The sequence below is a fragment of the Xiphophorus maculatus genome, chromosome 17, assembly GCF_002775205.1.
Source record: "Xiphophorus maculatus strain JP 163 A chromosome 17, X_maculatus-5.0-male, whole genome shotgun sequence".
NCBI classification, from domain to species: Eukaryota; Metazoa; Chordata; class Actinopteri; order Cyprinodontiformes; family Poeciliidae; genus Xiphophorus; species Xiphophorus maculatus.
This window is the reverse complement of record NC_036459.1, coordinates 3,803,104-3,831,049: the sequence shown is the minus strand read 5'-3', so window position 1 is coordinate 3,831,049 and position 27,946 is coordinate 3,803,104. Positions and strand designations below refer to the sequence as shown.

The 27,946-nt window shown below is 39.3% G+C and overlaps 1 protein-coding gene across 2 annotated transcripts in view; it reads left to right on the top strand.

Annotated features, from left to right (window-relative positions):
* LOC102227535 (semaphorin-3ab-like) overlaps positions 1-26,682 on the top strand; it is a 41,261-nt gene extending 14,579 nt beyond the window's left edge. Inside the window, exons 2-17 of one of the 2 annotated variants that reach the window (XM_023350267.1) lie at positions 2,030-2,190; positions 3,327-3,389; positions 8,359-8,475; positions 9,182-9,272; positions 9,362-9,481; positions 13,568-13,710; positions 13,844-13,958; positions 14,059-14,128; positions 16,972-17,116; positions 17,198-17,417; positions 18,520-18,611; positions 18,741-18,782; positions 18,994-19,151; positions 21,419-21,486; positions 21,570-21,718; positions 22,844-26,682. In XM_023350267.1, coding sequence (XP_023206035.1) covers positions 2,030-2,190; positions 3,327-3,389; positions 8,359-8,475; positions 9,182-9,272; positions 9,362-9,481; positions 13,568-13,710; positions 13,844-13,958; positions 14,059-14,128; positions 16,972-17,116; positions 17,198-17,417; positions 18,520-18,611; positions 18,741-18,782; positions 18,994-19,151; positions 21,419-21,486; positions 21,570-21,718; positions 22,844-23,551 — 2,462 coding nt within the window. In that variant the 3' untranslated portion in view covers positions 23,552-26,682. Of the gene's footprint in view, positions 1-2,029; positions 2,191-3,326; positions 3,390-8,355; positions 8,476-9,181; positions 9,273-9,361; positions 9,482-13,567; positions 13,711-13,843; positions 13,959-14,058; positions 14,129-16,971; positions 17,117-17,197; positions 17,418-18,519; positions 18,612-18,740; positions 18,783-18,993; positions 19,152-21,418; positions 21,487-21,569; positions 21,719-22,843 lie in introns of both variants that reach the window. The other variant, XM_005805900.2, reaches the window with a different exon arrangement.
* Positions 26,683-27,946: the final 1,264 nt, after the last annotated feature.

Here is a 27,946-nt window from a genome sequence, read left to right as displayed (position 1 = left end):
ATTGTGAAAAAATATTAATATCTAGAATAATATCTTAGATACAGAAATACAACAAAACTTTGCTGTCTGCTGTAGAAATATGTATTAAATATTGAACTGTTTTTTTGTTTGTTTATTTGCACAGTATGGTACTTGGCTTTAGCAGATTTTTGCTCAAGCTACTGACTTAAAATAGTTTGGTGAAATATGCTACTAAAGCATGTTACAACAAAACAATGTTTTGCTTCTAAATAATCACCAGCTTTATAACACCCAATAGTTTTATTGCATTTATCACTAATGGTATAAAAACTTAGATTCCTTTGCTCCGTTGTAGGAGTAGTTTACAAACTTGTGGCAGAACAAACTTATTTTCCACAAGCCTCCGTAATTAAACATTTTAAGCTTTTGAGTTAGCTTATATCTAATATGAATTTCTCATCTGATGGCACAGTATGACTCAATGAAAAATTCATGTTTAATCAATTATTAAAATTTTGTAACTTGAAGTGTGAAAGTCTACCATAACTATAATGACTTTGATCTTCTTTTTTTTAAAACATCTTTCATATTTACACTGTATCTTACAAATTAATGTTGTGAACATCTCACTAGAATGTTTTAAAATCATTTGAAAACTGTTTCTTGCTGTTACTTCATCTCCTTTTGTGGTTCTGATTAAAAGGGAGAATTTTCCCACAAAAAATATTAAAATAGATCAACTTTTCGCAGAACAAATCTGAAGAGGGATAAACCAAACCTGCTTTTATTAAAGTTTCCTGAACAAGAATCCAGAACAAATGGCTTAATAGACAGCAGTCATGCCCCTTCTCTCAGTTTTTCCTTTGGTCAGTGCTTATAGCTGAGTTCTAAATCTGCATACTTGACTCATCTTCTAAATTGACTAAAAGGTTTTCCAGTTGGTAACATTTAACCATCCAGTACCTCATTGTGGGCTTAAAGGGACATTTGAGTCTCTTTCCTGGATAGTACCAGAAAAAATTCAGGACATCTGATTGAATGTGCTTGAAGAACTGTGACACCTTCTTCCATAAAATAAAATAAAAAATGTTGTTTTGTTTTTTATTATTATTATTTCATAAGTCCCGGTACTTGAGAATATCAGCCTATTTTACAAAATAGGTGTAAAACTCAATCACATCAATAAGCTCTTGCCAAAAAACTCAGAATTATATATTTTTTTTACATCAGTTCTATTAGTAACATAGTTAATTTATTTTAATTTATGCCCAAACACCTAGAATCAGGAATCATAAGTCTCTTTTCAGGGACTTATGTATTGAAAGGAAATTCGTTTCTGTAATTTTATTTCCATTTTGTTTCAGCTAGTTTTTGTGAAAACATGTCATCTCTGTTGCTGGCTTTTGTACTGCAGCTCTAAGCTTCCTCACTGTTGATGAAACCCAGATTTCGTGATTAAACTTTAACTTATGGATGAAGTAGCAGCTGGACCTAAGGCCACAAATTGCTCTTGGTTTTCTTCTAGTGCTGTGACACATCAACATCTCATACCTTACACGAATCTGTACATCTAAATGAAACATTGTGCAGAAGTACATTGGCAGTCATAAATCCCTGAATGGTAATTTATGTAATATCCTATTTGCAGATACATGAAACCACCCACGCATAATTCCTTACATGAAGTGTTTCCACTGTTTCTGACTCCATTATGAATTATTCAACCAATCACACGGCTGAGCAGTCTGAGCTCGGTTCCTGATTGTGACATGCTGTGAGCTCTTAAAACTGCTAATGCTGGACTTGAATGGCATGCTTCGGTTTTTGAGTGCCTGCAAATATTTATGTGGACATTAATGAAACATGTAATTTCCTTAGTTAGAATTTTGCAGTGCCTCACATTATGATTACGAAAATCATAATGTGATTACTACTATTTTTTAGTAGCTTTGCCGAGCTACTAAAAAAGGAGAATATTAGCAAGCAGCAATATATTTACTGGCACTACTTGTACTTGAAATTCAACTTTGCACTTTCGTGACTCTTTGTTTGTATTTCTTTCTTTCAGAAATGTTAGAATCCAGTAACCTCCTTACCTTTAATGGCCTGGCAAATAGTTCAGACTATGACACATTCTTATTGGACGAGGAGCGAGGGAGACTGCTGGTTGGAGCCGAGGACTATATCTTCTCATTTGACTTAGTCAACATAAACAGAGACCACAAACAGGTAAAATTCAAACTCCTTTTTAGTCTGAAGTTTGGTTATATTTGTGTGTTGGAGAGAAACTCACACTCAAGTTAAATCTCCTCTCCTCTGCTGCCCAAATCCCCTCTGGAATCCATTACTTCATCTCCCTTTCTCTTTGCCTTCATTCCGCCCACCGTCTGTCTCAGTCCAGACACGGCTGTTCGTAATTCCATTACTCCACCTGGACTAGGTTAGCAGTCTTTTTATCTGATTCGGGCTGCTATCAGACACACGGGTCTGACATGGACTTGCCTGCAGGCTGCAGGGAGCTGCACAGGGAAAAGAAACTGATGAAAAATACATGTAAAAGAAAAAAAAAAAGAGGAAATGTGTCCCTGAATTTCTTTGTCTTTTGTTTACAAGCGTTGCTTAGCATCATTACAGAAAAATGCCAAAAAGCTGCATAGGTTTTCATGTTAACAAAATGCAGCTGATGCACAGAGGAAATGAAGCACATTATTGGACTAAGGAAATGTGAGAATGTATTAATGCATGAACATGTGTGTGCATATATTTCCATTGTCTACTGACATCTGTGTGACCAGGAGAGGAAAAAAAGAGCTCTGTCACAACTGCGTCCTGAGAGTATAGTCATCCTAAATTTACTTAAATACAGCTCAAACATGCACACTTATTCCTTCAGCGTGTGTTCACCAGGGGCCACATGTGAATAACAGAGAGATCAAACTCCTCCAAGTCAAGTTGCAAAACACAACTTTCTGACCATATTTGAAGTGAAAAGTACAACCTTATGTTTAAGACTTTTAACGAGAGGACATTTGAATGAGAACAGCTGCTGATACCCCTGAATATTCTAATCTCTTTCAGTGTATTTTACAAAAACACATGTGAAACTTGCTATTTATTTCTATTTGTTTTGCTGTGAGCTGTTTTCACGTCATTATCTGGAATATGTTGTAAATCAAACATTTAGTAACCTAAAATTGATCGCTTTAAGGCAAATTCAACTGAATTTCAGTGAAAATGTGTCCCTTTATCCCCCTGATTTACACCTAGGACTTACAGTTTCCCTGCATTCATCTCTTGAGAGGACATATTCATCTTTCTCTCAACCTCCATTCTAATGTGAATTTGTCTTTCTTCTTTTTGCACAGATTGCGTGGCCTGCCACCCCCTCCAAGAGGGATGAATGCAAGTGGGCAGGGAAGGATTCGGCAGTAAGTCCCTCATTCATTATGGCATCATGTTTGGATTCTATCCATGGACTGAGTATTCGTTATCCGTTCAATTTTCTTTTTTTTTTTTCTCTTAATCTTTTCAGATAAATCTAAAATGTTATTTAGAGTAGAAGTAAGGATCTCGATGGAGTATTCTTAAAAGGGACAATAGAACTGGAGAGCTAGAAAATTACCTCTGATAAAGGTGATCTTCCATTTCACCTCTGCCACATTTAACTCTCTACTGCCCAGTTCACCATTTCTCAGTGATACCTGCAAATAACCTTATGGATTGAGTGTACATGGTACATAAACTGGGCAAGGACACTGACACTGAGGTGATTGACTTTCATGATGAATAGATTAAATTGTGGAGCATGTTTATGTACCAGACTTTCAGCATGCATGTGAATTTTTATGTGGAAATCTTTTGTTTGAATTCATGTTATCTGACACCATGTGTTGGCTGACGTGGGCAAATCTGCTCAAACACGGACTGCATGCAACCGACTTTGTGTGCTCACTGGTGTTAGTGTATCTTATCTTTGTGTTGCTGTTTAGAAAGGCCCTCTCTGTGTTGTATCTGATCTCAATTTCATGGTTGGATGAATCTCGAGTGCAGGGCTGCAGGTTTTGTTGGATTATCTGGAATTGCACGCATCCTTTTGAAACTCGGCGGCTCCTCTGGGCTCAGAGTCAACGGCAGATTTCTGGGTTTCGCTTAAAATGAAAATGACCACCACTTGCAAAGTCATTCGTTCCCTTTTTAGAAATTTGAGAGCTTGGCATGTGGCAACTGCAAACTTTAAAGTCATTGACTTTAACTTTATGTGATAGATCAACTAAAAGTAGTATATGTTAAGTGAACAGACTGTGCACTTTGCAATTGTGAAACATAGTAACGGCAGTATCAAGTTGTGGATTTTCCTTGGCAGGATCAGAACACCTGGTCAAAGCAGAATAGAACATGAGTGATGCTAATCATGTTCCTTGAATTTGGGTTTCAGCTCCAGGTATTTAGGGTTGTGTTTCAACCATCTTTCCACATCTAGCGATTTATCCTTTAGATAATTCTTGTTTGGAAAATAGATGAAGCTCAGTTTGGTTGGATAAAAAGCGTTTTTCAATTTTTGACCAACTAATAAGTTGAGTTTAGGTCTAGCCTTTGACTGGGTCATTCTAATACACAAGGTGTTAGCCCAAACAATCTTACAGGTACTCTGGCTTGTTTCTCCTCTTGAAGCTGAACCTCCATGCTAGCCTCCCGTCTTCAACAACCTCTAACATGTTTATTTAATTGCCTGTACTTAGTTTCACTTATTTTCCCCAAATGAACACCCACTGCATGATAGTATGACCACGATGTTTAACTGGGTGGTTTTGGGGGTAAAGTGCAATTCTACTTGCATTGTGAGACAATCTGGAAAACATCAAGGGATTTGAATACTTTTGCATTCCAAAGTACATGAGCAGTACACTGGCACTCCATCACACAGACGAAAGAGTTCACAAAATCGCACAATAGACAAAATTAGGTATTTGCATGCTGTGAAAATGTTTACCTTTGAGAATGAAGCGGTGCGAGCTGAGACGGCGTAAAACACAGAGAGGCCTTGATTAGGACATTACCAAAGTATTCAGAGCTCCCAAAGCAATGCCTTTCTCTAAACCACAATTTACAGCCATGAAGCAAATGCAACAGCTGCCCGCCTCTAAAAAATGCCTAAAGACTTTATAGCTATCCCTAGCCCAGCGACTGTAACATTGTCCAGGTTGTTGCACCACAATGTACTGAACCATGAGTTCAGACACACGACTAGAGCTTTGTGTTGAAATTCCTGATGTCATTTGTGATTTGCTGCCCAGTAATCATGGGAGAAGAAAATCAAAATCCAGCAATTTTCTTGCAAATGTCCAGTACATTTTCTGGATTTACTCAGAGATTCTATCCTTTTTTTTTCTTTTTTAATATTCTTAACTTACCCACACATGTCAAAATCTGTCCACCCATTTCTGTGACGGAGAGTCATACTCAACACCCTGTCCAAAAAGAGTGATTAAATTTATCCAAAAATGAGTCATTTATTCTCTGTGTGGATTTTGTTTGTCACGGTTTGCGATCAAGAAAACGGTTTAATGCTGGAGGGCAACTCACAGCTGCACTCGTGTCACTATTCCCAACACCTGTCAGTGTTTAGGTGCAACTTTACCTACCGCATAGCTGACGAATCCAACAAAGACACCCGTGTTAAATTCTTAACACAGTTGACCCTTGAGGGGCTTTATTGAAGTTGATGAAATGCACATAATAGGGCGTGAGAATGATGTGAGCGGACAGAGGGCTTCGGCAGTTCAACGAGAGGAAACACAGAAGGTAAAGTCGTTAAGGAACGGAGACCCATACATTCAAGGCAGCAGCATTACATGCAGGATCAGTCGTATAAATGTCTTACTGATGATTTTAAATTGATAATATTATTAATACTTTTAAATCATTTTGTGTAAAATAAATGAATATAAACTGACCTTTTTAAACAGTAATTTAGGTGTAAGATGAGTTGCCCCTTAAAGTTACTTTCCTTACTGAGAATTTAACACCAAGTCCAATGATTGCAACTAAAATGACAGCTGTGTAACTGCTGATATTAACACACCTTGTTCAATATTTGAGAAGGCAATGTTATGGGATGCAATTTGAAAGATCATATTCAAAGAACAATTGTTTACGTCGTTTAACGTTGGTACCAAATTGTGTTGGTGTTGATTCCTTTCGTGAGACCAGACAGGCTTCCAGTCAAGAAAACTTTCATCCTCTAGCCACCCCAATTTTAATAAATAAATCCCAATTTTTACCTTTTTGCTCACAGGCTAACAATCTAGCCATTGAAAGCCAGCCAGCAGTTCTCTCTAACTTCATCCCTACTAAATGGAGAGAGTGGTCACCCTCTTAAACAAGAAACTAAAGTACATTATTTCTCAGAATGTCAAAGCTTTTCCTTAAGAAAAATTACCAAGGAAGATAAAACAGTTGGAGCTGAAACAACACTTTCTGCCCTTTTGAAAAAAAAAACCCAGAAATTTCTATGCTGCAGGAAGGACTGCAACTTGTGATCACACTGTTAATTCATGCTGCTCTGGAAAATGTCATCACTTCAACCTGATGCCCTGCATCCATTTTTGCCTCACATCATCACATAATCAGAATGAGGCGTCTGTGAGCTTGAACGTCTGAACAGATATATGTGTTAAAGAGGCAGGAAAAGAAAGGGGGTAATTTGGCTGTCATCTAATGTGATGTGTTCTGTTTTTCCAAATCCTCCTGCAGCTGTGTACCTATTTGTTCGACGGATATTAAGCATGTATTTGTAATTGGGCTAACCTGAGCTTAATCTCTTAAACATATGTGCCTAAATCAGCTCCTCAAGGCTGCTAATAAGCATCCTGCATTAACCAATGCTGCTGATTAGCGCCCTAATAAACAGTCTCACACCGCTGGGACCATCAAGAGTTAGAAGAGAGCCAAACCAAACAGTATGAGAGAATTCAAGCCTATGGATCATTAAAAGAGCTGTGGCTGATTTTCCTGATTTGACTTCCAGGTGGGGTTTCCTTGATGGAGACTCTGCCTCGCAAGTCTTTCCAAACCAACTGGAAAGTCGCTCATATACTGGATTTTAATCAAAGCTGTTCCCCAAGCCCGGATACTTTCTGTTTTTAGTTAGTCTTTTTTTTTTTTTTTTTTAGTTTGAAGACACCAAATGCTTATGAAAGCATTTCTATGTCTAAACTTTTTCTTTTACATTTCCTTAGGTTACATAGGCATATTTTGGGGGATTTTATGTGACAGAACACCACAAAGTCGTACATTATGATGAAATGAAAGGAAAATTTTCACTCAACCCTTTTACCAGGATATCCATCTCTGCAATCATTTCAATAAGTTGAATTCACAACTCACCAGTTTGGTTAATACACCCAACCTTAGACAGATGGTTTTAAGTGTCTTGTCTCATTTTTGGTCTGGGTACAGTCAATAAATACACAGACCATACTTTACTTTGCATTGAAGGTTTCTTTGAAGATGTTGTCTTTTTTTCAACCACCAAGATCAAGGCATTTGCACCCATGTCCTCCCCGGTGTAGACTGTGGGCAATTTCTATTTCTAAGCCTGGGATAAACAAGAGACCTGATCTGTCTGATGTTCTCCAGACAGATCAGGAATAAGTTTGAAGCAGTGTTAGTTTCTTACATACTTAATCAATCTTTGGAAAGCACATAGAACACTATTCAGTCTGTCATAAAAATATGGCAAAAGTATTCCACAATTGCAACCCCACTAAGACCGAGTCATACTGCCAAATTAACAGCCCGGTCAAGAAGAGCATAAATCAGAGAAGCAGCCAAGAGGCACATGGTACTTTTGGAGGAATGCCAGAGATCCACTGTACACGTTGGAGGATCTGTTGACAGGACAACTATTAGTTGTCCCTTGTAAAAATCTGGGTTTTATGCAAGAGTGGCAACAAGAAAGCCAAAATTGTCCATCTCCAGATGTGCAAGCCTGGTAGAGACATGTGAAACGTGACCTGGCACAATTGTGGTGATTATGGTTGTGGTGGTTCTACAAAATGTTAACTCAGTGGATAAATGCAAATAAAGCCACAGTTTTTATTTATTTATTTTTGTATGTATGCATTACTTTTCTTTCAACTAATAATAAATCACTGCTTTTTGCCGATTTATTATATAAAATTGCCTTAATAAGTTGTATTGTGACAAAATATAGACATTCAGTAACTATGATTACTTTTACAATTTTCTTTACATTTTCTTTACCAAAGTTAGATTCCCTACTAAATAACAGAGATACATCAATGTCATTTATCTGCTTTATGTTCTGTATATTCCTTGTATAAACTTATCTGTAATGTTAAAGCCCTTGTGTTTCTTTTACTTGTGTTTCAGAAGGAGTGTTCTAATTTCATCCGGGTCCTTCAACCGTATAACCAGACCCATCTGTACATCTGTGGAACAGGAGCCTTCCACCCCATCTGCGCTTATCTGGAAATGGGCAAAAGAGCAGAGGTATTTGATTATTTTATATACCTCGAGATAATTTAAAAGTTCTAGTTTTTTAATACATTGGTGGATATGCAGAAGATAATTTAAATGAATGCTTGCTTTTCGTAAGAAGCAGCAACGCCGCTGCATAATCTGAAATGTGTACCACAGCAATTACCTTTCCATTTGTGTTTTCTTTTGTGTGAGAAAAGTGGGAAAAAGATGGGCCAGCAAATAGTTCAGTTGTAGCAGTTGGATATTAAGTAACTCTTCTCTTACATTAAAGATTAATCAGTTTTCTCAGTAGAGGGCTGCAGGTTAATCAATGCACCAGCATGAGTTCTGCAGACCAATAATGGGCAGAGGTGTGAGTGCTTTCACCACTAAGGCCTTATTTTAGACATTTGTTCGCTTGAGCTTAAAAAAGTGCCATCACCGGATGGAAAAACAACCATCTTACTTATTTCTGCTCTTTCCTACTTTACATTACACTTCCCTGTTGCAGAAACTGTTGTTGACCTGTGGCAGGACAGCCCAACTGTGTTATAAAAAACAACACATTACTCACTGCTCATGTCAGGCTGAATTTGTTTTGCATCCCAGCCCAAAATAGAACGCTATAATGAGAATATACTGTAACTCGAAACAGAGACTATAAATGTACCTTCAACCGGGCTTATATGTGGCTTTCATTAGCCTCAAGCTGAACTTTGACCCCCTTTCACCGCAGGACAACATATTTCGACTGGCCTCCCAATTTGAGAATGGCAGAGGGAAAAGCCCCTACGACCCCAAAATGCTTTCAGCGTCACTCCTGCTTGGTGAGTTTGACCACTGCCTTTATCATCTCAAGGAACACGTTCACCGTGGAGACGGTTCTTTATTTCTGACTGAAACGACTCATCGGCAGATGGAGAGCTGTACTCTGGAACATCTGCTGATTTCATGGGAAGGGACTTTGCCATTTTCCGTACCCTCGGAGATCATCATCCAATCAGAACAGAGCAGCATGATTCGCGATGGCTTAATGGTATGATAAACTTCTTCTTTAAGGCAGAAAAATTACTGATCTATAAGACACATGCTGTCCTACTTTTTAGCTACACAGCATGTATTGATGTCCAGCTGTTCAAAAAGAGTGCTCTTTTGTTTAAGAATTATGAGTATGGTTGGTTAAAGACCAGGAACATCAAAAAAATTGACCCTCATCTCACAATGCTTTAATTAAAACTTTTACCTTTTTTTATCTAAGTGAAAAAAATAATGTAAACCCATTGCTTCAGTTGTCAGTTTTAGGTTGGTACAGATATGTTGTAATAGCAGTATGTAGGCCTGTCGCGATAAACGATAAATCGATTAATCGTATGATAAATTAAAACTATCGACGTCATTTCAAATATCGGCATTATCGTCTCTTCCGGCCTTTTTCTCTTTCTGTTGATGACACTGAATGAAAAAAAGCTCAACTCCGGTGCTCTCCACTGACCCTCCCTTCCTCATTTCCTTATTGTAAAGCCCAGCGCAGACGACAGGATCTTAGAGCTTTTCAAAACCTGACAGACCACACATTAGCCGACAGAAATCCTAGGTATAACGGTTCAATCGGTTCGTTCCTGCCGTGTGGTGTCCAACAATGGGCACAAAATAATGGCTACAAGTCCAGTGAACTAATTTTAAAACCAGACATTAATCAATGCTTTACTACAATCTACCTGCAATGCATGTGGCTAGTGTCAGCGTAAAGTCCTGACTGAATGAAAATCATTATAACCTATTTACGTCACGTTAACGAAGAACAGCTGAAAAGTTACCGGGTTTATCAACTGCGGTAGGAATTTCGCTCCAACTCCTCCCCTTGTCATTTCTATATTCTTTGCATGTTGAATAAACATTAATGTTGTTTCCACGTATCATCTCCGATGTCCGCTGGACTTCGTGTTGCGCCGTATCAGCTGTTTGGGATTCCCCGATGTAATTTCCCCTCAGAAAACACTGAGGAGAATCCTCGCTTTCTGATTGGCTACCTGTCACATTCAACAGGGTGCGTTAAGATCCCAGTCGGGGAAAACCCCTGATTTAGATCGGATCGGCAACGACGATCTACCGTAACACACGTGTAAGGGGATATGTCATAAGGGGAAAAATAGGAGCAAAAATCATGTAGTGTGAATTATTGCATCAGGTAGTCGGTGTGCCCATCTTCTCTATTTAAATCTAATTATTACTGAAGGGCAACATAATATACAGACTTCATAATCTGCACTCTTTTGGTTGAATGCAGTATTTATTTCCACTTTGGCTTTATGTTGTTTAGTTTTTATCAAGTACATTTTTTGTTAATGGAGACTGAGAATCCATTTTATTTTTGTTTTTGGTTGTTTTGTTTATTTTGTTTATAAGTTCCAGTGTTAAATATTCTTTTGAAAATAAAGTGCATCTATCTTTGGCAGGAAATCACATGCATTATTATGTCATTTCCATTAAATCAGTGTAAAAAGGTCTTCAGACAATATTATCGTTTATCGCAATAATTTTTTGAGACAATTAATCGCTCAGCAAAATTTGCTATCGTGACAGGCCTAGCAGTATGCAAAGATTGTTAAGGCCGTACGCCTGGGTCTGTTCTAGCCTCTTTGAAGGAGAAAAACTTCCTTTAAATTTTAAACTTCGTGTTTGAAAACTACACCAGCTTCCCACACCTAAGGCTTCCTGTAGAGGAGATGTCATGAGGGAGAGATCAGCCAACAAGAAGTGGACTTTGGTGTGGCTACAGTAGATAGTTGATGGAGGAAATGGCCAACATTTGGACTTCCTCTACAGTTTCTGAGAAATATTACTATTTTTACAAGCAAAACAACATAAAAATTAAAACGGTCTGAAAAGCAGCCATTATTTTGAGAAACCAGCTCTAGCAGCAAAACTGTGGGTATTATTTTTGGCTGAATCATAAACTACTCATGAACCAAAGAAGCAGGAGAGCAAAACGTCACGGCTTAGAGAATTTAAGCAAATGATCAAAATTCAAAGGTTGGTTAATGCTACATATTTGTACTAAATTGTGGCCTTCCTCTTCAACCAACTGTATTTTTGGCTTTTTAAATGTTCAACTTTCATCAATATTTACTTGTCAAGTAAAATTGGAAAAGTGTGGTCTACACCACCAGCACAGCCCATAATTAGAAAAAAAAGTCACTGCTGATCTTTTCATTAGACTTTGAAGCATTTAATTCTCCCCTAAGCCTAAGGTCTTGAAACATTTTCATTCATGTGCAGACATCAGATATCAGCGCTCATTCAGAGAGCCACTGGATTTTTCTTGTTCTAGTAAGATTAGAGCTGCAGTGAGGGTTATTGACTTCTCAGTCTCTCTGGCTATCTATCACCACTGCAAGAGGACTGAGAGAGCCACAAAAGGTCAGTTTGAACGTTTCCCTCAAGCTGTGCCATCCCTTTTCCTCCCTCTTTCCCACAGAACTAATCCACTTTCAGCTGTTTTCCTGTAGAGGAGTCAAATTCCTTCCAGTTCCTCTCAACCCACCCATACCATCAAAATCACAAATACTGGTCTCGGTGGTGCTGATTACTGTGACATATTAATAGGAGTCATTTAGAAGGGAGAAGTCTTTGTTATAGCTCTAATCCCCATCAATCTTTCACCTTGTTCAAACAAATACGCCGGGGATTGCAGCCATTCGGCTCTGCAAAATCCAACGGCGTCTCAACAAAGGGAGGATTGTAATTGCATGGATTACTGGGGAGGGGATCTTCCATTGAGCCTTTATCAACAAGGTTACATGGTACTCGAACGTAGCAAGAGCAATACTATGGAATGAATCAGTAATACTAGATGATTCTTAAAGGATTTAGGGTTAAATGGTAGTTTAGAGTTTGCTAGGTTTATTTATGGATTTCTTCACATTCTTATTCACTCTGAATCTGGCTCTAATATCCTCTGAATAAAGAGTTCTTTTGTTGATAACATATGTGATTAATTGAAAAACGCTTTTTAAGCTTAAAAGATTTCTGATGGCGTACATTTAGCATCCCATATTCATCGTAAAAGGTCTCGGGAAGTCTACATGATTTATAACGGAGTTCTCGGACCAACGCTGGCGATTATAAATCTGCTCTCCACTTTGGCCGCACTCTCCTTTTTCACAGCTACTCCATATCCTGAAAGGCTGCAGAAATGTAACATGGCACTGCTTGTTTCTACCCAGCTAACTCCCAAGCTTTTCAGACGCAGGCTCGATTTACGCCTTGTGATGATGCCTTTAGTGGTTGTGGTAACTTTCTGCTCGCTAGGTGCCTAAATTCAGGTTTTCCGATTAGCCTTGATATTTTCTCAAACTTATGGTCATTATATATTTATACAATTGTTATTAGAGCCATGTGTTTTTGTGAGGATGTGGTATGGAGACAGGGCTTTTATTGAATCTGGATCTGGAGCACTTGTTCCAGGTAAAGTCAGGTAGTGTAGCAAAATGGCACAAAGTGTGGGGTTGTTAGTAATTTACTGAGGTATGACTGAACTGATTTCGGAGTTGTAACATAAGAGTACTGGAATTAAAATTGGAATTTAGAAATAACTTGGGTCTACATAATCTGGATTTTTGATGTCCCTGAAACCTATCCGAGTCATTTATAAATAGACATTTTAAGATGCCATATCCTGGATAATCATTTCATTAAAATCTGAGCAATGTAAAAATTCATTTTGGTCTAAAATGAGTTTCTTCTAAAGATTTATCTGAGTTAATACAGCTGCTGTCTTAAATAACAGATGTATTTTTATGAGAGGTAACAGTTTTGTTCCCCCTGTGTTTCCATTGCAATTATTTTGTAAAAAATTAATAGTGGAAAAATTAAAGGAAAGAAAAAATACAGTAAATGAATGTATTGGAAATAAAAAGATTTTGGACATCTCATACTCGAAATGTGCTTAATTTCACAGTCTTATCCAGAAGGTATTCAAGGTATTTTCTTTTTTTATAGACAAATGTACCAAAAAAGTTGTTTTCTTGCTTCAGAGGGCTAGTAAAATTAGGACATCCCGTAACATTACAGTAGGCAAGTTAAGATTTGCTTTAATAATGTTTTTTTTTTTTTGCTCCAGACCCCAGATTTATTGGTGTAAACTTGATCCCTGAAAGTGACAACCCTGAGGACGACAAGATCTTCCTCTTTTTTAAAGAGAACGCAATGGACGGAGAGCACACCGGGAAGGCTACAATTGCCAGGATAGGACAACTGTGTAAGGTAACAACACACACCAACAGAATAAAATCCCTTTCATGATCTTAATCGTACTGACAATACCAGTGCTATTTAATTCTGTTCGAGGTAATTCAGGTATATGTAGAGCTGACAGAAACGTAATTTCTCTCTGCAGAATGACATGGGAGGTCACAGGAGCCTTGTGAACAAGTGGACTACTTTTCTAAAGGCTCGTCTCATCTGTTCAGTTCCCGGGGTCAATGGCATTGATACACACTTTGATGAACTCCGTAAGTGTGGGTTCTTAATTGGCAAAACTGAAAAAAATAAATAAATAAACGTTGACCATCCCTTTTTAAATGTTCTCTCATTTTTATGTCTGATTTCTAGAGGATGTATTTCTCATGAGCTCCAAGGACCCAAAGAATCCAGTTATCTACGCCGTATTCACTACTTCAAGGTACAGACCTTAAATACAATGACCTTCAGTCTCTGCACTTATGGGCTTAAATTCTCAAATAGCGTGACGAATTCTGGCCATATCGTATTTGTTTCGTCAATTTCCTGCCAGGAGATCAAAAGGAGTTGATTTATTTTTGTTGGCAAATCCAGTTTCTTTGTATGTTATAAACATAGGCTTTATATTTTCTATTAAGTAATCATTAAATAATTGTATCTTTTTTGGTGTAACTTTGTTAGTATTTTAAGCTCAGAGGAGAATGTAATCGACCAAGCGTGGTCCAGTCAAAATTCCCAGACAGCACTCCTCTAATTCACTTACAGGTGTCCTACGGTTGTTTTCCTCTCCAATCGAAAACCTCTCCACTTCTCTGCTTAGGAATTACTTTCATCCAATTCCCACATTCCTCGCTACCTGTCCCCCATCTCATTGAAACCCTGGCAAACCTTGTCGGGGAAATCACATTACGGAGCATGAGGGAGCCAGGGAAACATGATATTCACTTAGCAGGAATGCACGTTCCTCCCCTGGCCACCACCCCAGCCATGAATGGGGATTTTCTTAGGGGCTGGGTGTGGCTCTTTTTAAGCATGTGGAGAGGTGAATTCATGGGGAAGGGCAGATAAATGAGCTGAAATGGCACAGATGGTGGCACTTATCGTGATGATGGTAAATTTGCATTTGGGAAAGGAGGAAGGGGGCATTTTTCTGTCCATTGCTGTGTGTGAGGGGCTTCGAAAGAGGACAAACACGTCCCCCCGTCAATCACAGCCAATGATAAGACGAGCTGAATGGAACAGCGGTGCGGGCTAGCACATATGGACAGGCGCCTTGCGTTGCCACACCCGTATGGCTTTTCTCTGCTGAGACTGGTGCGCGTTGGCGGGCGTCCACCTACGTGTTTGCATGCCTGCTGCACAGAATCACCCACGCACGTACACACACATGCACTTTAAAATTCAATTATGGGGCATTGAGGAATTAAAGGGGTTTAATTGGTTTTCTAAGTGGCCGATTTTCAGAGATGAATAGACCAGACACTCAGAAGGAACTGACTTTTAATATCACTGCTTAATGAGGCACACGGAAGCCATAACTGACAGATCAATGTTGGATTGTGCCCCTTCGTGTGGGTGTGTGTGTGTGTGTATTTAGCATATTATTTTGGTTGTGTGTCTGCACAAACACATAACCGCTCGTCTTCCTAAGCCCGCATATTGGAGTGTCTTTTCTTGCCCCTGGAGTTAATTGAATTTCTTTGTAATTAACATTTCCAAATGCTAATCCATTCATCTTCCATGCTTTGGTGAATAATGTTGGCTGTGTGTGTATGCCAGCCACATCCCTAATTAGTCTGATACACATTCCCACTGCAGTCAGCAATACAAAGGACATCTTGAATGTTCCTGAGTCATTTGGTTCATAAGATGTGCTGAAGATCTGCTTCATGAAATAAAATCTTACATGTGGGCATATGGTAAAAAAAAAAAAAAATTAAATTCTGGATGTCAGTGAGTAAACTTCAGAATATTTTTGAGAGCTAACAGACTAAATCAAATAATAATCCAAGGCTCAAATCAAAGGTTCCTTCTACACATTTTTTATGTCAAAACTCAACACTTTTCCAGACTCAAGGTTCCAGTTTATATGTGTATAGTGGTTATAGTGGTAGGTGCGTAGGCTTCCATGCAGGCAGGCATTCTCCGGAAAAAGAAAGAAAGAAAGAAGCGAAATAAGTGATATTAAAGGAAGGGAGGAACTAATAAAGGATGGAAGGGAAGATGATTAAAAGAAAGGGAGGTAAGAGTATTAGAATGGAAGGAACAAAAAAAGAATGAAGAGGAAAGGAAGGATCTTTTTTCTTCACTGTTTTATGGCAAGAACAAATGGGATAAAAGAAGGGAATAAATAAAAAGGATGGAAAGAATGAAAACAAAGTCAACCTTAATAGGGAAGGAAGAACTGCAGAATGATCAAAGGGAGAAAAAGTGGAATAGAAAGAGGAAGGCAGGAAGGATGGATTGGAAAGTTTGGGTACCTGAATGGTCAACGGAGGGATGAAGATAACATAGGCAATGAGATCAGGAATAAAGTCTTGACGCAAAACTGTTTTCCATAATACATTTAATATTTCCAAACTTATCCAAACCTAGAGAATTCAAACATCAAATTCTCTACCTTTACAGACTGTGTAGGAGCCCTGTAAAAAAAAAAAAGAAATAAGTTCTAAACATGACGGAATGATAATTGACTTAAGTTCAAATTGTCACCGTATCATTGTATGATGGTATAATATTCATGGGAGTTACCAAATTCCCCATCTAGATGAGCCAATGTGTAAATTGCTGCAATCTGTTTGACCCTACAAAGCAAAGACTGGATAGGTACCCCCCGCTCCCCCACTCTGTTTTTTACACATGACTGTTCTTTGCCTGTTTGGAGCTCATATGAACAGGGAAGGCGAAATCCATCCATCTGGCACAGGCAAAGGCTAGCAAAAATATTGGAAGGGATTTTAAGAAAAGCTCTCTAGCAGGTCTTTGGTTTTGTTGGTGACGTGCCCAAATTCCTGTCTGTTCTCACGGGGCTGAGAACAGTCAGAGAGAAGTTCCAATCTGTCATCTAGTACTTAGGTAATGACAGCCTCGCTCCTCTCCATCTTTGTGTGATGAAGGGTCATTTTGTTGTCTTTCCTCAGTATTCCACAAGACCCTAATCCCGGCCTTGTGCCCAATCATTTATGAATCCCCCTTGTTTGTCTATAACAAACCTTTCCTCCCCCTTCCCATTCTGTATACTTTTGCACTCTCACCCTTTCTACGTTTGATGTTCTCTCCCCACAGTAACATATTTAAAGGCTCGGCGGTGTGTATGTACAGTATGGCTGACATCAGGAGGGTTTTCCTGGGTCCCTATGCCCACAGAGATGGGCCCAATTACCAATGGGTCCCTTTCCAAGGGAGAGTGCCCTACCCCCGCCCTGGCACTGTAAGTGTTGAGCTACAGAACATAACCTTTTTCAGAGGAATACATACGTACAACCGCTTTAATTTTTTTTTTACATTTTAGTGCCCTAGCAAAACATTCGGAGGTTTTGATTCCACCAAGGACCTTCCAGATGATGTCATCACCTTTGCCAGGGGTCATCCTGCCATGTACAACCCAGTGCACCCCATTGGGGGACGGCCCATCATGGTTCGAACGGATGTAGACTATCAGTTCTCTCAGCTAGTGGTGGACAGAGTTGAAGCAGAGGATGGGCAATACGATGTCATGTTCATAGGCACAGGTACAATCATTTGTCACTTATGCCAGCTTCATCCAATGGACGCTTTTAGATAATTTTGTGCTTTTCTTTTTTTAAATCAAAGCAAATTAGCCTGAAACAGACTGATAGTGGCTTTTTGCAAACACATACAATAATAGACTTACTGGTACATTGAGATTTCATGTCCTAGAAAACACAGAGAAGCATGGAATTTTAAAGTGGAAAGAAAAGAAAGCAAGGTTTTAAAACTTTTACAGACAAGAAAGTGTGGCCATCTTTTAAATCTGCAGGTCTGGGCCTAACATTATCTAAAACATTCCATTGTGGTTTTTGCTGTATTTTTAGGAATGCTGTCAAACTCTTCCCTATTTTTCTAGGGTTTCCCTGTATCTAGTTATCTGTTTTTGAGTAGTTTTCATGTCCTACTAGCAGGGTCACAGAGCAACTGGATTTATACACTGAATAGATGATACCTAGATTAAGTGTACCTATCATGTGACCTGGATTTTATTCAGGGGTTTGTAGCAACCCCACTCTACTCTTTTAGGACTTGTATTATGATAAGAATTTCTTGACCATTTCTAATTTTTCTTAATTTCTCAGTTATGTGCTTCATTGTGTTGACCTGTGACATGGAAAAAAATCTGAAATAGTACAAGATACTATATTTCCTACTATAGTACATCTGTTAGAACCAGCTGCTGGAAGAGAAAAACGCAGCATCTACTGGGCTAACCAAAAAATCCATTCCTAAATGGTTTTAACTGCTGTGACGTGATCAGAAAATAAGTATTTATGTCTCAGTTTTGTTCTCATGACTTCTGCCTCAGCTCCTCATTCTTTCTCAAGCTCACTTTACCACAGCAATTTTGACCACACTCGATCAATCTATTCCCACTGCTGACAGAAAAGGGGCATAAATGGCAGAGTTTGATTGTTGGGGCTTCCAGTCGTCTCACATTTAAAATGCTTAAATGCACCGAAAGGGACGATTAAGCAGTGAAATGATTGAGAGAAAGATGCATGGGCGGGATTTAAGTATTTGGATGAGTTGACCTAGTCTGTAAAGTTAAAACACAATGAGTCAGACACACTTAGTCATATTTTTATCTGTTTTCTTCAGATATGGGAACAGTGCTAAAAGTGGTAACGATTCCCAGAGAGAGCTGGCATGACCTGGAGGAGGTTGTGCTTGAGGAGATGACCGTTTTCAGGGTAAGACGTTGAAAATTAAGCAATTCTACCAGATTGTCCATATTGCAGATCTTTTTGTTTTTTTCTTCCAACTCCGTGTTTTTCATCACTCGTATTGTGAACTTCATGCCTCTTGTTTGTTTTGTACAGGAGCCCACTCCCATTACCGCTATGGAGCTTTCCACCAAACAGGTAAAAGCTTGTTTTCACACGGCATCATAACACCAAAAATGTTCAAGTGAAGTGATTGAAGAAGCGTTTGTTGGTTTTTCATCAAACAGAGATCATGTCCCTTCTAACAACAAAACCCACAAGCGACTTCTTTTCTTATTGAGTAATTTTCCAGTCGAGCCACACAGGGACATTTAATTTTACGTGCTCGCCTTTTCTTTCACTCCCACAGCAACAGCTGTACCTTGGCTCAGCCCTGGGAGTATCACAGATGTCTTTACACCGCTGTGAGGTGTATGGGAAAGCCTGCGCCGAGTGCTGTCTGGCCAGAGACCCTTACTGCGCTTGGGATGGTGCTGAGTGCTCCAGATACTTTCCTACCGCCAAGAGGTAGGAGCTTAGACACATTTAAAACTTCTCTTTAAGCTGTATTTATCCTCTGAGAATTTGCTAAGGCTGTATGTCTTTTCTTTCTAATCATGTTAATGAATATAATCACTCCTCAGAGCTATCACTACACCTGCAAACTGCATTTGAAGGTGTGAATGTGCTTGGATCATTTGCTTCTCTAATGCCAGATCCCCACTAGCCCTTTAGCAACTGTTAAAAATCAAACAAAAAGAAAAGAAAAACATAGACACAGTTCACATGCCAGACCACCTAAACATGGATGTGATCAGATTATTACAGACACACAAAAAAAACTCTCGTTAAATATGCGCAAGCACAAGTATGCATTCCAAGAAATACAATCCAGGAACCTGGGTTAGTATTCCTGCCAGCAGCAATTTTGTGTCCATCACCCCACAGCAGGGCTACACACACACACACACACACACACACACACACACACACACACTCATAAATATACATACTGCAGCTCACATGCACTAAATTATAGCCAACAGGAGCTGTCTGACCGCTTCACCCTGCAGCCAGGAGGTATGAACACCCTCAAATTACCCGGCGCTGTAACCAGCAGGCTTAAGCCGACTGCTGTAGCTCTCGCACACATCGAGCAACACCAGCCCTCTGTCTCATTCATCCAGGACTTCTCACACCAGCAGAATTAGGCCAGTGAGTTTACTCCAGCCTGGCAGGGTTACAGCTGAGATGGCACACCCCATGGTTAAAGGCCAGAGCTGGCTCCTCTCAGGTCTCGTCAACACGGCACATAGTTTTCCTCCCTTGAACAAGAAAGGGACATAAAAAGACAGAAATGCCAACCCACAAAATGCACAGGAAGTGTTTGAGCAACAGAGAATACATTGTTAAAGCAGGAAAGAGGAGAGAACATCGCTTATTTACATTTTTTGGGGGATTTGAAAACATGTTTTCTTGGAATTTATGTGACCAACACAAAGTAGTTCATGATGTGAATAAGACTTGATAAAATAGATTTGTCATTGCTACCTTTTACTTTGACACTGCTAAATAAAAATGCAATTACCCTGAGAAATCAACAAATTATCATAACCGACCTACAGGTGTATAACACATTCTCAGTTTAAATCCATTCTTTTTGTGAAATCCTTGGGGGATTTTTAAAGTACTTCAATTTCCCTGCTGGGCAAAATTGTCCCCACAGCATGATGCTGCCACTACCATATACGTATATTGTTTTGACAGTAATGTGGAGTCAAGTTTTTTTTTTGCCATTTTTCCATAAACCCCAGAATTGTAGTGTGCATGACTAATTCTTTATAATTTCCCCAGATTAATTAATTTATCATACAAAGTTACTGTGATCCTCTTGGTTTCTTCTCCAATTAATGTGCCTCTTGCTTATGGGGCAGTCGTGCCACACTCTGTCCATTTTCAAATACATTGCATTTCATTTCTGGGTTCCAGAATAAGGAGTAGATTTTAATTTGTTCAACAAAAAAAAAAGAAGCGTGTAGCATTTTTCTTCTATGTAGCAATTATACACCAATTTGTGTTTTATAAAATTCCAATACATGTTTGTGGCTATAATGTGACCAATTTTGAAAAACAAAATTCCAAAGGTTTGAAAACATCATTAACCTCTTTAGTAGAATACACAATGCTTATCGACCATTTTAACAAACTTTTTGTTTCTTTTTTGGTTTTCGCTGCTCAGCGTCTTTCCGTTCACCCCTCATGTTGAGCTCACCCCATTTTCTTATTACATCACGAGTCAGCCTGTCAACAGTTTTAAACTGTGACAGTTAGAAGCGGGGGGGGGGGAACATTCACAGCTATTCAGTAAAGCCGCACTATGAAAATGCCTCACCATTATGTTAGAAACCCAAATGACGTAGTGGAATTCCACAAAGAGATGATAAAAAAAAATGAGGCTTTTCTCAATGACAAAACAATTCAGAATGTGTTCTGTAATAACGGCTCGGCAGAGGGAAATGAAGCGAGGTTTTGCCTTGATTAGCAGGCTTACGTTTCTGACTTTCTTTCCAGGTTTTAGGATTTATTGTTTATTTTTGCTCCATTTATGCGAATAAGCAGTGGTATAAAGGGTGAACGCCATACCATTTTTCAGCTGCATTGGGTAATATTACCCTCTAGTGTTCCAAATCGAACAGTACATGATATAAAACTGGTGGTAGGGGTCAGTATAACATGGATTTCTTTCCTGGTGTTTTCATTGCCAACAGTCTTTTAAACTGACGTTTCAATCATAGGAGAACCAGGCGACAAGACATCAGAAACGGAGATCCGCTCTCGCAATGCTCAGACCTTCAACATCACGGTACTCAAAAACTGCCTCCCACATACACTCTGTCTTCCATTGATACCAATTTCTCTGACTGTTTTTCTTTTTTCTTTTGTTAGACGACATGGATGGTTTAGGAGGCAGCATAGAGGACAGGAGTGTGTTCGGTGTGGAAAACAGCAGCATGTTTCTGGAGTGCAGCCCCAAATCTCAAAGAGCACTGATTTACTGGCAGCTGCAGAGGCCCAACGATGATCGCAAGCAAGAGGTTTGTGTGCACATTTATGCGAGCATGTGTCGTTTTTTGTCAAATAGGGAACATCTTTGAAGAATGGGGAAATTTCTGGATGTAAATTCAGTGTCTTTGCAGTATAGATTATAGGTGATAATAAATCCACCTTTAAACCAAAACAAAAAATATATCATCTTTGCAGATAAAATGACTTTTTACCCCCCCTGTTCTATTCTCTGAGCCAAAACCTTTGTTATCTTTAATCCACCGAACTCAAAGTGCAAAAAACCCTGGGTGTGGATGTTTAGGGTCGCTTTCTTGACCCGAGGATGTAACCACTTACACTTTGAAAAGATTTGCACTGTGGTGTTATTTTTCTAGCTGGTCAGTGAGAGCATGTTGTTTCAGGATCCAGTAAGAGAGAGAAATTGGATACAGGAAGCTGAGTTGAGCTACAGAGCCATGGGCCCGAAGGTTTATCTGATGCAAAACAAAGACGTTTTATAAGTTGGTCTGAACGGATATTACAGCTGGATTAGAAACACAGAATATGATATGTGTTGATGTAAAAACGAGTGGGCAGACCCGCATAAAGTGTTTTCCCTTAGCCTTTTTCAATGCCACAAACTGCATTGCACTTAATTGGGATTTTATGTCATAGCCCAACAGGAAGTAGTGCATAAAGTGAAGTTGAAAAGTTGGGATACATGGTTTTTAAATATGATATAATAGTGACAGGCGACTTTGTACACAGCTTCATCAGCAGTTGTCTTAAAGTTGCGTCAAGAAAATAAAAGATATATCACAAAAGAAAACAATTTCTGTAATAATCTAAAGTTGCTATTTGTTTAAATAAACAACAAAGAAATTGGGTGTAAATGTTATGAATGGGGCACCGTGTGGCTCAGTTTGCAGTGGTAGGCTGTTGTTCTTAACACACTTGGGTTCAGTTTCCAGTCTCGGACCATTTGCTGCATGTCTTCCCTTTTCTCTCCCCCTAATTTCCTGTCCATTTTCCATACAAGAAAGGCCACTAAAACCTAAAAAATAAAAAGTTGGGGTATGAAAAGTTGTGCATAGATTAAATGTGGTTTAGACTCATTAAGCTCCCACTATATTCTTGCTAATTTGTGTTCTTGTGCGTCTGTGTTTCTATGTCAGATTAAGATGGATGATCGGGTGCTGCGTACAGACCAGGGTCTGTTGATCCGCAGCCTGTCCCTGTCTGACACGGGAGTCTATCACTGCCAGGCGGTGGAACACGGCTTCATTCAGCCCCTGCTGCTTCTCAACCTGCAGGTCATCCCCACCCAGAGACTGGGGGACATTCTGCCTGGGCTTCCCAGTGCAGGGGGTGGCGCAGGTAACTCAGCCAAGCACAGAGTCTGGTACAGAGATTTCCTGTCTCTCTTAGACCACCCGGAGCTGAACAGCGTGGAGGAATTTTGTGACAGAGTTTGGAAGAAAGAGCGCAAACAGAAGAAGGTGAAAGCTCCCAACAGCAATGGCAAATCTGACAGTGCCCCGAGCTCTGCAGCGCGACCCAAAGCTGTGGCCCCCACCGCTCAGAAACAGCAGGCTAGTCCGCCAAACAGCAGGCCGTGGCTTCAAGCTGGAGATCCAGTGGGGGAGGGCCCAACTCGGAGCCAGAATACCCAGAAAGGTCAACCGAATCTGAGTGCGGTCCCTAAAAACGGCCCGAAGACGCAGAACGGAGCAAAGGTGCAGGGTGGCCCGGGTGGGTCGCAGGTCGCGGGGGGCGCTCGGGTCAGCAGCCAGCATACTGCAAAATGGAGACGGATGCAGGAAAACAAGAAGGGACGTAACAGGAGGACCCATGAGCTTCAAAGACCCCCACGTAGCGTTTGAGAAAAGAAGCTGGGATGCACACCTTCAAGCAAGTCTACACACGTACAAGCACAAAGCCATGCATCAGCATCAGCACATACTATGGGTTGTGAATCCATCATAATATAAAACAAACAAACAAAAAAACACCCAGCACATTTTCTGAGATAACATACATGAACCACATCCTTGTAACAAAAGCAAGACGAATGGACAGAACTTGTGAAAAAGACAAGCAGAGTATTGAAAGCCAGGAATGCATTCGATAAAGTTGTAAGAACACGCATGTTTGCCTCGGAATACATTCTGGCAGACGCTCTTTCAAACCTCCTGTACATAAGCTATAAATTTAAGACTGGGACTGAAAAATGTTAAGTCATGGATTTGTTTGACTTATAATGCTGACAGGACAGCCGCAGAGACGTTAATAAATTTGCAGACATTTACGAAGCAGAAGCGAATAATCCACCGCGACCTGTTTCCACGTGTGAACTTAATACACGGAAAGTGGTTGGAAAAATCGTATTCTGAAGAACTTTTTAAGGAGAAGAGCAGAGCAACAGCAGCGCCCTTAAAGCGGGAAAGAGAAGGGTTCACCTCGACGTGTGCACGGCTTGCACCAGTAGTTCTCAAACAAAGAAAAACAAAGGAAACATGCAAAGTTATACCACTGTGTAGACCAAGTTCTTCATCATAACCAATTCCTCTGAGGCTGGGAAAGCATTGTGCATGTTGTTGTCAATCAATATTTTAATATTCTATTTTCTTTACTCCTTACCTTATGAGAGTCTGAATTTTCTGTTACTTTTGCTTCCTTTCACAATCTGTGCTCAGTCGAGGTGCACACATCCTCTAAAAAGAAACGACAGTTCCTTGCAAAAGTACTCACATCATTTAAACTTTTCGCAGCAAACTATTTCAAATACTCGTGTATTTTCAAGATTTTATGATATAGTCCAACATAAAGTTGCACGTTACTGTGAGGTGGAAAGAAATGGACATGTGGCTTTCATTTTTTTTTCTCTAAATGAAAATCTGTTTCAGTACTTAGTAAAACCACCTTATGCTGCAACTACAGCTCAGAGTCTTTGCTCAGGGCTCAGTTAGTTTGAGTGCAGAGAGCCTATGAATAGCAGTGTGCAAGTTTTATATCACCAATCTGCATATTCTCATGTGGGTTTACATCTACTTGATTTTAACACATGAAAATAGTCTGCATTCATTCAGTCCATCTTTCCATCACCTCTGGACAGTTTTTCTGTCCCGATTGAAGAAAAGCATTTCCACAGCATGACACTGCCTCCATCGTATGGCACTGTAGGAATGGCGCGATCGGAGTGGCAGTTTTTCTCCACATGCAACATTTTGCATGTCGATAAAAAAGTGATTTCACACAGACAGAGCATCTTCTTTTACATGTTTAAAAGTAGATGCTTAATTAATCTGGCCCAATTAATTGGGGACATATTTCAGGAGTGTGTGACTTGATAGTTTTCCAGACAACAGATTTTTTTTCATCTGAGATGGTGATGTTTTCACGATCTCCAAAGTCACCTTTGGTTGCTTTTCTGATTGTCCTCTTCTTGACCAGCCTGTCAAGTTAAGCTAGTCTTAGGGGTTCGCAGCTGCCATGTACTCAGATTAAGCATCACTCTATATTTGGTCATAACTTGGGATGTAGTTTCATAGCCTAACTTTACTTTAAACTTCTCCACAACTTCTTCAACCTGTCTGCTATATTCCTTGGTCTTCATGATGCTGTTTGTTCAACATTGTCCATTAAGAAGCCTGTGAGGCCTCCACAGTTTAGCTGTATTTATATTGATAGCGTACACAGAGGTGAACACTATTAACTAGGTAACTTCTAAAGGTTGTTTTTTTTATTATTATTATTATTATTTTCTATTTACGGGTATCAACAAAAAGGGTGCTGAATAAAAATGTATGCCACACTTTTTAGATTTGTCCTTGTGAAAAGTTTGGAGAAGCTTGCATCCTATTCTTTCCATTTCACAATTGTCCACTACTTTGTTGTAGCGGAGAAAAGCGCATTGATGTTTGTCGTCGCGATGAGACAAAATGCAACAAAGTTTAGGAATACTATTGTAAGGCACTGCCCTGTTCTTTATGCGCATAATCCCATCCGCCCCCTGAATTTCCTGAGTAACTTATGATGTTAATACTTTTTTTTTTTTAATTAATAAAAACTGGGACAAAAATCTCAGTTTAAAGCTATGCTGAAAACCCAGTCTGAATTGCTTTGTGTACATATATACATCAACCTTAACTATCTGTGTATATAAAGTAAAATTACAGTACAAGAGCACCATTTAATTAATATTTATTGTTCATTTTTTTGTGAAAGGGTTGGATTTATTTTTGATATATTTTTGCTCATCAGTGCATTGGCAAAATGATTGCATCAGCAACAAAGTCTAATTACAGCACCAACTGGCTAAAGTTTTATTGAAGAGTGTCCCCCTATTTTGGGGGGGGAAGATAAAAGTGTCAAGTTTAGCACAACAACTTTTTGTGGCTTCACTAATCTCATTTTGACAACGATAAGCACAATTTTATCTCTTTTGCCTTTCGTCACGTCCCCTTTCTCTCTCGACCCGTCCACCATGTCCTCATTTCACCTAGTAGCTGTTATGTGTAAGATAATTCTCCGAACTGAAAAACATTAGCTGTGAATCTCTGTAAGAAATAGTGGAGAATATTGTTAAATCTAGTCTGAGGAGAAGACACGTTATACTGCATGTGAATGCTACCTTACAGTAAGTGCATCTTTTTCTATCGTCTTTTTACGTGTTTTGTGTGAGAGCTACAATTCCCTTGAACATTTTTTTTGTCTTTTTGCCAAAACAGTGATATGAATGACAAACATTCTGGCCAAAGCCGTTGAGGATCCCCCCCCTTAATCTTTGATTCAAAGATGGCATCTACTGTGTCCTCCCCCTTCTCCTCAACTTGACTAAAGTAAAGTGTTGATACCATAAATTAGAGCAGATAATGTTCCACCAAACACTCAGAAGTTTGTTTCTCCCTGAGATTTAGAAGTATGAGAGAGCAGAGAGTTACCGCTGTTGTGACACAGTTCTTTCTGGCATGCATTCAGTTGTCTAAATAAACATCTCCGTTACAAAATAAAAGTTTCTGTGCTCTCCTTTCTTACAAAAATTTCCTGCAAAGTTTAATTTAGGGAATGTTTTGAGTGTGTGTGTGTGTATGTTGGTGTAACAAGCTCATTCTAGGTCAAAGCTTTGAACTGCCAGTCCCACCGTGTTGCCTGAGGCTTCCTGAACCCTCATCAACCTGACTGAAGTCTCCTGGTAAGTTATTTAGTGTAAGAGGCTAAAAGGGCTTGAATAAGGTTAAATAGGGGCAGAACTTTGGGACGTATGTTGTTGCATCGACCGCGTTGACACATGTGCATGGCTTTTGAAGTACTTTGAGTGAAGTAAATGTGAAATTAATTGTCAAACAATGAGTACAAACATTTCAAGCCACGGATAACCCTTGAGTTTTGTGTTTGATGTTATATTTGACGAGGAAAGTTGGGTTTGGATGTAGCCACTACAGTAGAGGTATTCAACATCAGTCCTCAAGTTCCAATGTCCTTCAACTTTTAGATATGTTTCTGCTTCAGCACACTTGAGTCAAATAATCAGGGACTCTTTGGCAGGACTCTGGAAAACGTGACTGCCTGCGGAGGAGGGGATTCAGCCATTTGACTCAGGTCTATTGGACCAGGAGACATCTGAAAGTTGCAGATGTGTTTTCAACTCCTTGAGGACTGGGGTGGAATACACCTGCACTATGGCGACACTCAGTGGTTCATATACAATATTGCTGTTAACAAGAATAACTCCAGTCTTCAGAGGGCAGTGAGTGCCCTGCTCACTTTTTTATGTCTTAAAATAGGAGGTAATAAAAATGTTTACATTTAATATGAATTAGTGGTGACATTTGCTTAAAATCAGTAAACATGTCCCCATAGATCAATGTGCTATAGAACAATTTTAACTTCTGAAGACATCCTGAGTTCAAGTCCAGTAGTCCTAATAAAACCAGTGATCTGTATGTGCTTCACTTCTAAAGTACAATAAATAAAATAGCAATTTCTATAGTGCTGTGGAAAAGGATGCATCACCTTACAGATGATGTTTTTGCTAGTTTGTCATACGTACATGCTCCAGAGCATGAAGCTTTTTTTATGGCCTGGAATTATTTATTTATTGTTTTTTTTTTTCAGATGAAGATAACCTGTGTAAATAAAACAGCCAATGAGGAAAATATACAAGAATAATCTTTCAAGACAGTTACAAACATTAATACTGATTTGTAAACAAATGCCTTCTCTTGCATTAGTGTGATGGATGTTGGCAGAAGGCTACAGACATGCTAACTGGTAAT